This window comes from Pongo pygmaeus, chromosome 17 (genome assembly GCF_028885625.2).
Source record: "Pongo pygmaeus isolate AG05252 chromosome 17, NHGRI_mPonPyg2-v2.0_pri, whole genome shotgun sequence".
NCBI classification, from domain to species: domain Eukaryota; kingdom Metazoa; phylum Chordata; class Mammalia; order Primates; family Hominidae; genus Pongo; species Pongo pygmaeus.
In genome coordinates, this window is record NC_072390.2 from 25,291,104 (window position 1) to 25,301,838 (window position 10,735).

At 44.8% G+C, this 10,735-nt stretch overlaps 1 protein-coding gene across 3 annotated transcripts; it reads right to left on the reverse strand.

The window, feature by feature from the left end:
- Nucleotides 1-345: 345 nt before the first annotated feature.
- On the reverse strand, nt 346-3,929 carry TXNDC2 (thioredoxin domain containing 2). Of its 3 annotated transcripts, none has more exons than XM_054460263.2 (3): nt 3,877-3,929; nt 1,992-2,313; nt 346-1,691 (listed from the first exon to the last, which is right to left on the reverse strand). In XM_054460263.2, the coding sequence occupies exons 2-3, from the start codon at nt 2,098-2,100 to the stop codon at nt 364-366; spliced, it is 1,437 nt and encodes a 478-aa protein (XP_054316238.2). In that variant the 5' UTR covers nt 2,101-2,313; nt 3,877-3,929; the 3' UTR covers nt 346-363. The 3 variants fall into 3 exon arrangements, with proteins under 3 accessions (XP_054316238.2, XP_063509959.1, XP_063509960.1); XM_063653889.1 differs by lacking the exon at nt 3,877-3,929 and adding an exon at nt 2,388-2,477; XM_063653890.1 differs by lacking the exon at nt 3,877-3,929 and having other exon boundaries at nt 2,195-2,514.
- Between the last annotated feature and the right edge of the window lie 6,806 nt (nt 3,930-10,735).

The window sequence follows — 10,735 nt, forward strand, 5'->3', positions numbered from 1 at the left end:
CATCTCCCTCTATAGAAAAATTATCTAAATTTTCAGTCTTGCTGCAAACACTAAATGCGTGGAATTTTCAAAGACAAGTGAAAAAGAAATACATATCAAGATTGAAAAATAGGAGACCATGGGACTTAGCAATCTTCACCAGAGGAATTTCTAATGTTATACTCTCCCACCAACAGAAACACAGTCACAATGTACTTTAATGCTTGGACTGTTTTTTGAAAAGGGTAGAGTTAATATTATCATGTACAAGCAGTGCCATTTGGACATACACTTTTGTTATACCTGATCACTTTGTGTAAATAATAAAAGAGAACTCAAAAGCTATAAACATCTGACTGTCTGCAATGTTTTCAGAATACATGTTTACTTTAATTCTGCAATGACTGCTTCAAGTTTTTCCTTAAGGGCGCCGCAAAGCTCATCCACCTTTTCTTCTTTTTTATAAAACTGAAAGGTTGGGACACACATGATAGCGCAGTCTCTCACCACCTCCTCACAGTTGTCAGCGTCCACCTCCAGGAACACCACGTCCTCATGCTTCACAGACAGCGCATGGAAGAATGGTCTGATGGTCCTGCAAGGCCCACACCACATGGCCGAGAAGTCCACAGCCACCAGCCTCTCCCCGGCCTCCTTCAGTGATGCCTCAAAGTCCTCCTTGCTCAGGATCACTTTCACCTTGTCCCCCTCCAGGAACTCCGTTGTTTCTTCTTCAGGCTTTAGGATGTCACCCTCCTTGGGTGGGGTGGCTTCTTCTAGGGACTTGGGGCCGTCATCCTCCTTGGGCTGGATGGTTTCTTCTGGGGAATTTGGGATGTCAACCTCCTTGGGTGGGATGGCTTCCTCTAGGGACTTGCGGATGTCACCTTCCTTGGGCTGGATGGCTTCTTCTGGGGACTTGGGGATGTCACCCTCCTTGGGCTGGATGGTTTCTTCTGGGGACTTGGGGATGTCACCCTTCTTAGGCTGGATGGCTTCCTCTAGGGACTTGGGGATGTCACCCTTCTTGGGCTGGATAGCTTCTTCTGGGGACTTGGGGATGTCACCCTCCTTGGGCTGGATGGCTTCTTCTGGGGACTTGGGGATGTCACCCTCCTTGGGCTGGATGGCTTCTTCTGGGGACTTGGAGATGTCACCCTCCTTGGGCTGGCTGGGCTTCACTGAGGCCTTGGGAATATTGCCCAGCTTGGGCTGGATGGGCTTTGCTGAGGACTTGGGGATGTCACCCTCCTTGGGCTGGATGGTTTCTTCTGGGGACTTGGGGATATCACCCTCCTTGGGCTGGCTGGGCTTCACTGAGGTCTTGGGAATATTGCCCAGCTTGGGCTGGATGAGTTGTGCTGAGGACTTGGGGATGTCACCCTCTTTGGGCTGGATGGCTTCTTCTGAGGACTTGGGGAGGTCCTCCTTCTTGGATTGGATGGTTTCTTCTGGGGACTTGCGGATGTCACCCTCCTTGGGCTGGATGGTTTCTTCTGGGGACTTGGGAATGTCACCCTGCTTGGGATGGCTGGTGTTTGCTGAGGACTTGGGTAGGTCATCACCCTCCTGTGGGGCATCAGACTCCTCTGTGCGCATGTGGAACGTGTGGCTGACCATGGGGAGAAAGGCCTTCTCTTTGGCCTGGGCTGTGTCCAAGAACTCTAGGGCCAGGAGAGGCACGTTGCTGGACAGGACTTGTAATGAACTTTCTGTACCAAAAAACATAAAATAAAATAAAATAAATCAAATAGAAATGCAAAAGAAGAACCAAAGAAATTTTCTTCATATTCCAAGGAAGACTGACGTCACTCTTCGAGATCACGAATGAAGTCTGATGAATGATGTATTAATCTGAATAACTCATTCAGCAGGAGGGCAAACAGCGTGTGGTTACACGTATCTTCTGTATACATGTTCTTAAGCTACAACTTTCCCTTCTTCGTTCAACACCCTGCCCGCTCCCTAACTGCATAGGTCTTTAAGGCAACCCTCTTTCCTCCCCTACTTACCATTAGCATCACCTTCATTTGTTTCTTCCTGAGTGCCCAGCCTCATTTCTGGTTTTCCAGAGGCTCCAGCATTAACACTTTCCATTACTAGTTCCTTGTCTACATCCATTCCTGATCCTTCATAGATGCCTCATAGTAAAGGCCGTACCCTCCAACTTTTTCCAAGCTATCCATCCTAACATCAAAATATGAGTAAAACTTACATTTGGGTAGCACGTTACAGTTCGTTTTCACTCTCTGTATTCACAACAGTGATATTTGAGAGCTTCAAGGTGGCTGCTCTGTGCTGAGGCTGGGACTACGCATTCACTGGCATCATTTCCTAGAACACAACAAACCACTGAGGTCAGAACCATTATGATGAGTAGTTTACACATGAGAAGCTATGTAGCTCACTTAAGGTGACAAAGCTAGGATGGGGGCAGTCTCCAAAGCTCATGCTCTGCACTGTGAGGCTGTGCTGGACTGCTCGCCACAAGTCCCGTCCAGCCTGGGTTCTGTGAATCAACCTTCTTATCATCTCTCTCCAGGATCCCCCAGCTCCAACTTTCTCTTTATGACTCACCCATTGTGACCAGCTCCTAAGTATCTCCTCGAAACCATGTTAACCTCCTCTGCAAAGTGTCCCACAATGTCAAATGTTCAGCTCCTGCCAGACAGCTTCTTTCCCCACCTCCCAGGCCCACCAGCCCAGCCTGTGCCCTCCCCCATGCAGACACATCCAAGTTCACGGCTCTTCCAGCCTTTACATACAGGAGAACAACCTCTTTGTGAATAATCCTGGTTCCATAAGCCATATCTACCCCATCCTGTGGAATGGGAAGCCATATACCTGTCCCTCAGGGAGACTTATTTTATTAGTTCAGGACCACTGGCTCATTTTCCACCCTCACTCTGCACAACACATCCAGTCCAAGGCGGGAAGAATCAGTGTGGAATTTTGCCTTCTCTACATATACTTTGAACAAATCCTCATATGTTTCAGTTTCACCCCAACAATATAAGTGTTGAAGGTGGTCAGGCACGGTGGCTCACACCTGTAAACTCAGTACTTTGGGAGGCCATGGTGGGAGGATTTCTTGAGCCCAGGAGTTCGAGATCAGCCTGGGCAACATAGCAAGACCCCATCTCTAGAAAAAATACAAAACCTAGCCAGGCACAGTGGCGCACACCCGTCCCAGCTACTCGGGAAGCTGAGGTGGGAGGCTTGCTTGAGCCAGTGAGTTCAAGGCTGCAGTGAGCCATGATCACTACATTGTACTCCAGCCTGGGCAACAGAGCAAAGCCCCGTCTCTAAAAACTAAAAATAAAAGTGTTGAAATCTAAATGATAAGACCTCCACATTGTCAATAGAAACCTCGAAACATCTAATGGCAATGGTTCAATTATCTGGATTTTTATACCAAAACACATTTTACTAAGGGGTAGAGAGACTATTGGCCTTAGCAAATCCATAGTTCCTTTTTTTTTCTTTGAGACAGTCTTGCCCTGTCACCCAGGCTGGAGTGCAGTGGCACAATCTCGACTCACTGCAACCTCTGCTTCCCAGGTTCAAGCAATTCTCTTGCCTCACCCTCTCGAGTAGCTGGGATTACAGGCATTCACCACCACACCCGGCTAATTTTTGTATTTTTTTAGTCGAGACAGGGTTTCACCATGTTAGCAAGGCTGGTCTCTAACTCCTGACCTCAAATGATCCACCTGCCTCAGCCTCCCAAATTGCTGAAATTATGGGCGTGAGCCACCATGCCTGGCCCAGCAAATCCATAGTTCTTGATGACATGAATCCTATTCCAGGAAGAGCTCATTCTTCCACTCTGTTTCCTCAGATACTGCCAAAGAAAGCTCTTCCCTCTCTCACTGGGAGACTTGGGGACTTTCTTACGTGATACTTTAAAGGACGGGAGATTGTCTTCACTCTCCAATGCCAACAGCTTCCACAGCTGACACGACTCTTTTTCATTGTGCCCTATTTTAAAGCAGAGGATGAAAATAAACATCGGGCACTTATCCGGGTAACGTCTTCTTTCTTAGTAAGTGTTAGGAGAAAGGAGGTGAAGCAGGGAGGATGGGCATCATTTGCAGAAATCATCATGAGCAGATTTTATTAGCACAAAGTGGGCAGCATCTTTGGCCCTTGCTCATTGGTAAGTTAATTTACTTCCTGGGACCGTATCTTGTACAGAGTCCCTGCTGTTTGGAAGGGAGTGGATGAGGACACAGAGGAATTCCATCACTGAGAGGCAGAAATGAAAACATCACCCCTGCCATCCCAGTAGATGTGGAGGCAAGGGGACAGATGCCTGTGTCCCGGCCTCCTTTCTCCAGGTTGATTGCCAGCACAGATGCTGATCAGATGTGCAGCCAGGCGCAGTGGCTCACATCTGTCATCCCAGCACTTTGGGAGGCCGAGGCAGGCAGCTCACCTGAGGTCAGGAGTTCAAGACCAGCCTGGACAACATGGCGGAACGCTATCTCTACTAAAAATACAAAAGTTAGCCGGACATGGTGATGAATGTCTGTAATCTCAGCTACTCAGGAGGCTGAGGCAGGAGAATCGCTTGAACCTGGGAGGCAGAGGTTGCAGTGAGCCGAGATGGTGCCACTGCATTCTAGCCTGAGCAACAGAGCAAGACTGTCTCAAAAAAAAAAAAGAGAAAAAAAGACTTGCAGCTGAAAGCAGAGGGGCATCTGCCTCCTGCTCCACCTGGAAGGCTAGGATGAGCCCACATGGACTCCACATCCAACACAGCACTGTCCTCGTGCAGCATGGCCCCTAGTAGAGGGTAAGAATGGATGTGTGGACCTGGGGCAGGCCCCACAGCCTGCAGGGAGGAGGTTAAGGATCTAGCAATCATGTACACCCTAGAGAGTGGCTGGGAGTACTCTGAGACTGGTGAAAGATAGAGGCCTAGAGGAAGAAGACATAGAGGAGGAGGATCTGTGATCAGAGGCAAGGACTGGAATCACAGACTCCAGCAGTGAGTAACATCACGATGCCCCTGTCCTAAATGGAATCAGTGAGTCCTTCAAGAGATCTCAGGGTGGGGACCAGGCCAGACCAGCCAATTCACATGGGAAACCAGCACGGGACGAGAGCACCTGGTACATTTATCCACATAGCCCTGGGCATCCAGACACTATGGAGAAACTGAGAACTCTGAAAGATTGCACCGCTACACCATGGAAAAGGGTTCTTTGAGCCAAAATTCCACAAACAGGCAAACTTAATTCGGTTTCCCTGCTCCTCACCATCCCACCCCAAAATCCATTGAGATAAGGCTCATGGGAAGAATGAGCCATTCTAGAGAAATGTATAAGTGATATTGTACTTGAATGTCTTAGTAAAAGAGAGGAAATCTGTGATCCTGTTACATTTATACTTGGAGATCTTCGTTGTGTTTTAGGTTTGGAACTTGTTCCTGATATTTTTACTCTTCCTTCTGCAATTCAGATGAATTCCAAGCAACTTGAAATATTAATTCTTCCATTGACTTGTCATAAAATGTATGTTTTCCTTCAGCAGAAGCTCATTCCCAAATAGCTCATGAGCCCTTATGTCAGTCAGGTTGTGTCTCAGGAAACAGAAACAACCAGCTATTTTAGGCCTAGAATGATTTGGGCAATTATAAAACTGCTGGCGAGGCTGCCTGTTTAGGCTAGATATCCCAGAATGATTCCCAGAACACTGAGCAGTGATACAGAACAGGCTTGCCAGGATCACTACAACCTCCAGGATATCAGGAAGATACGGAATTAGAAGGCCACCACCCAAACTGTTAGCTTTAATAACCTTCTGCTACAGCCACCATCCAGGGGTGAGTCTGCCCCAGCCCCAACTCCCTCTGAGCCCAGAGACGGAGATGAGTTCTGGTGATCTGTTCCAACCCCCACTGAGCCCGTGCAGACAGAGGCAGAGCTGATATTGTGGCCTCCTTCTCAAGAAGGTTAATCTACTGGTGGATGCTAATTCATACCCAGCGACTCAGCTGCAAGGGAGTCAAGAAAACGTGACTTTTTGTTCCCAGAAGGAACAAAGAAGGACACCAGAAGGAAGTTGGAATAAACACCGCATGTAAAGCCATTTCTACCACACCCTTACAAGGACAATATTATGCACAAAAATTTTTGTTTTTTGAGATGGAATTTCACTCTTGTCGCCCAGGCTGGAGTGCAATAGTGCAGTCTCGGCTCACTGCAACCTCTGCCTCCCGGGTTCAAGCAATTCTCCTGCCTCAGTCTCCCCAGTAGCCAGGATAACAGGCGCCCGCCACCACGCCAGGCCAATTTTTGTATTTTTAGTAGAGACGGGGTTTCACCACATTGGCCAGGCTGGTCTTGAACTGCAGACTTCAGGTGATCTGCCCAGCTCAGCCTCCCAAAGTGCTAGGATTACAGGCCTGAGCCACTGTGCCCAGCCTATGTATGAATTTTTTATATCTTTTGCTGGCATACATTTTTGGTTTATAATTACAAAAATAATGTGTTCATAATATAAAAATTAGAAAACAGATAAGTAAAAAGAGAATAAAAATTACTCATAGTGCTTCATACCTCAGGAATCATTGCTATAATAGTGTGATGTACATTCTTTGTCTTTTGTCTATTCACATGTAGTTTTTTTTTTTTTTTTTTTTAAGAGGTAGGGCTCACTGTGTCACCCAGGCTGCAGTGCAGTGGTGCCATCATTAGTCACTGCAGCCTCAAACTCTTGGGCTCCAGCAATCTTCCTGCCTCAGCCTCCCAAGTACCTGGGACTATAGGTGAGGACCATCATGTCCAGCAAATTGTTTTTTGTTTGTTTGTTTGTTTTGAGACGGAGTCTCACTCTGTTGCCCCGGGCTGGAAGGCAATGGCGCAATTGCAACCTCTGCCTCCCGAGTTCGAGCGATTCTCTCACCTCTGCCTCCTGAGTAGCTGGGATTACAGGCACATGCCACCATTCCTGGCTCATTTTTGTATTTTTAGTAGAGATGGGGTTTCACCATGTTGGCCAGGCTGGTCTTGAACTCCTGACCTCAAGTGATCTGACAGCCTCAGCTTCCCAAAGTGCTGGGATTACAGGCGTAAGCCACCGTGCCCAGCCTGTTTTGTTGTTGTTGCTGTTGTTGTTGTTGTTTTAAAAAAATTTTATAGATACAGGGTCTCACTATGTTGCCCAGGCTGGTCTCAAACTCTGGGTTCAAGCAGTCCTCCTGCCTTGACCTCCCAAAGTGCTTAGATTACATGTATGAGCCACCGCACCTGGCTGATATTTTCAGATGAGATAATTTTCCAGAAAAGATACTATTTTGTAATCATTTTCGCTTAAGAATGTGTTTCCATGTTTCCTCCAGTGAAGGTCACCGGGCGCCTGCATGCCGGTAGGGCAGGGAATGGGGAGGGCACCTCAGGGCCTTGGGCCTTTCCTCAATTTTTCCTCCCTTGTACCTTGAGTCCTTCGGTCTATGCTTGTGCAGAGAACACAGTGCTTATTTTATTATGAGATGTTATTTCTGAATTTTGGCGAAAATCCTTAGGCTTAACCTATTGGCGTCAAAAACACTGGGCAGTTGTGTTATGTGTCTCCCTCCTTATTACTTATTTTAGTCATTGTCCAGGAACTGGCCAATGTGTTTGGAATTAACATGATGAGTCCCTCTCCACTCAACTCCATTCATGCAATCACAGATTACTGAACTAAAAATCAACAATGGAAGAAATACCAGGAAGAGGCCATCCCAGTATTAAGAGATACCCTTATCATCAAAGTAAACCAAATGTTCTTTCTTGCAGCCAAATAACTTTTTTTTTTTTCTTTTTTTGAGACAGAGTCTCACTGTATCACCCAGGCTGGAGTGCAGGGGCGTGATCTCGACTCACTGCAACCTCCACCTCCTGGGTTCAAGTGATTCTCCTGCCTCAGCCTCCCAAGCAGCTGGGATTACAGGCACATGCCACCACACTCCGTTAATTTTTCTATTTTTAGTAAAGGCAGGGTTCCACCATGTTGGCCAGGCTGGTCTCAAACTCCTGACCTCAGGTGATCCACCCGCCTTGGCCTCCCAAAGTGTGGGGATTACAAGCATCAGCCTAAAAATACAAAAATTAGCCAGGCATGGTGGCAGGCACCTATAGTCCCAGCTACTCAGGAGGCCGAGGCAGAAGAAGCGCCTGAACCCAGGAGGTGCAGGTTGCAGTAAGCCGAGATCACACCACTGCATTCCAGCCTGGGCGACAGAGCAAGACTCTACCTCAAAGAAAAAAAAATTAATTTGAACTTCTCCTAGATTAAGTCTCATTAATATTGTAAATGTTCTCAAATATTAGTTAATAATGAACAGAATAAGTGAAATATTATATTACCATAAAAATGAATGTTTTTGGCCCAGCAGGATAGCACATGCCTGTAGTCTCAGCTATGCTGGAGGCTGAGGCAGGAGGATTGCTTGAGCCCAGGAATTGGAGTCCAGCCTAGGCAACATAGCAAGATCCTGTCTATAAATAAGTAAATAAATAAATGTTCTTTAGAACAGATTTTGAGTATTTTTCATGTCAAAACATGCTCACCTATAGCAGGAGTCAGCAACTTTTTCCGTAAGGAGCAGGTAACTATTTCAGACTTCACAGACCACACTTCTGTCAGAACTACTCAACTCTGCTGTTGAGTACGAACACATGAAACAGTAGCACAAAAGCAGCTAATATGGGTTCAGCGTGTCTCCCCAAAATTCATATACTGGAGTCTTAATCCCCAGTACCTCAGAATGTGACCTTGTTTTTGGAAATAGGGTGATTGCAGATATAACTAGTTAAGATGAAGTTATAGAAGAGTAGAGTGGGGCCCCTCATCCAGTATGACTGATATCCTTATAAAGAGGGGGAAATGTGGACGCAGACATACACAGTGAGAAGACAATGTGAAGAGGCATGGGGAGAAGACAGCCATCTACAAGCCGAGGAGAGAGGCCTGGAACAGATCCTTCACTCACAGCTCTCAGAACACCTTCATTGGATTTCTAGCCTCCAGAACTGTGAGACAATCCATTTCTGTTGTTGAAGCCACCCCATTTGTGGTGGTTTGTTACAGCGGCCCTAGCAAACTAGCAGCAAATATAGAAGCCACACACAGTACATAAATGGATGGGCACGGCTGTGTCCCAATAAAACTTTATTTACAAAAAAGGGCAGCTGACCAATGGGCCATAGTTTGCCAACCCCTGACCTATATAACCATTTTTAATGGCTGATAAGTGTTCTTTTGAATGGATGAATTATAGTTTATTTAAATAATTTTCTATTGTTGGGTAAAAGTTGGTTTTGATTCTTTACTATTATAAACAATATAGTAATAAACATATTTATGAAGAAGTCTTTCCACATACTAATTTTCTTCTTAGAAAAATTATAAAAATGGAATCCCTAGATCAACTGGCAGACATTCCAGAGACTTTTTGATAGATATTGCCAAAATATTCTTAAGAAAAGCTGTTCTATCAGCAAGGTATTAAAGTGCAAGTGATGGACAAAAAAGTCGTCATTATTAACAATTTGCATTTCTTGATTGAACATTAGTATTAGTAACAATTTGCATTTCTTTATTGAAATTTTAAAAATATTTATCATCAATTTCCATTTCTTTCTTTACAAATTGCTATATCATGGCCTTTGCTTAATATTTCTTGAAGGGAAGGCATATCCATATATATTAATTTTCTTAATATATGTAATTATATATAATTTCCTTTTACCAGTCATTGTCATAGTTTTTTTCTCAGTTTCCCTTTTAATTTCGTTGATGATATTTTGGGAACAATACATAGATGCTTCCATTTTTGTGTAGTCAAATCTATCAATTTTTTCTGATTTCTCCTGGTGATATATTTAAATATAAACTTCTGAACTTTTGATTCTGAGACTGCCTCCTTTACAGCCCCAAACCAGTAATAATAGTAACAACAATAAAAATAATAGTACTAAAACTTTGGAGGATTTAATTCAATGAGAATTCTATTACGAGGAAATGGTTTAAAGTGAAGTTAGTCTACAATTCACTCCTTTTGCTAACTTATTAAAAATTCAACCATCTCAGAGAGTTAAAGAGAGCATGTTTATACATTAAGGGCTTTTTTTTTTTAGTACTGCATATACTCCAGTGCCCACCAATTTACTGTGGAATAATAAAAATATTCTCCCTATAAAGATTCAGACTCTTGGTTATTTAGCCTAATGGATAGGCAATGGGGAGGGGGAAATTTAATATGGATCACCACTAATCAACACAGTAAGATGCAAAGTGGGTGCATTTTGTGGAATTTTGTAAGAAAAGAGCCCTGCTAGAAATCATATCTCCAAATTAAGATTTGGAGGTAAAAGAATCTTAACCCTATTATCAAGTAAAAAAGAGTAATGTCTGATGCGCTAGAAGGCAGTACTATGAAAAAGCAAAGCTTTTTATTGCAAGTCAACTAGCAAAGAGACCAACCCAGCTCAAATTTGTCTCCCTGTGCTGGCTTCAAGGCAGTAATCTTATTAGGAAAGGATTAGGGGGTGGATTCCGGGATTAGTAGATAATTGGTGGAAGGAAAGGGGAGGTCTGGAAACTCCTCGGACATGCACAGTTATCTCTTGATAACTGCCACCTCACGAGTTGCATGTATAAATTTCAGGGGGAGTTAGTAGGAAACACGTGGTGGAAACATGGGCTGTGACATCAGCAAGCTTGTTCTGTGCAAAATCCAGTTGGCCATTTTGGTTCCAACCGA

Bases quoted from the DNA above. Each gene is read 5' to 3' on its own strand.
- TXNDC2 (XM_054460263.2), bottom strand. From the start codon at position 2,100: ATGGATGTAGACAAGGAACTAGTAATGGAAAGTGTTAATGCTGGAGCC. The intron at 1,692-1,991 runs GTAAGTAGGGGA...TTTTTGGTACAG, and splicing joins AAATGAAGGTGATGCTAATG to AAAGTTCATTACAAGTCCTG.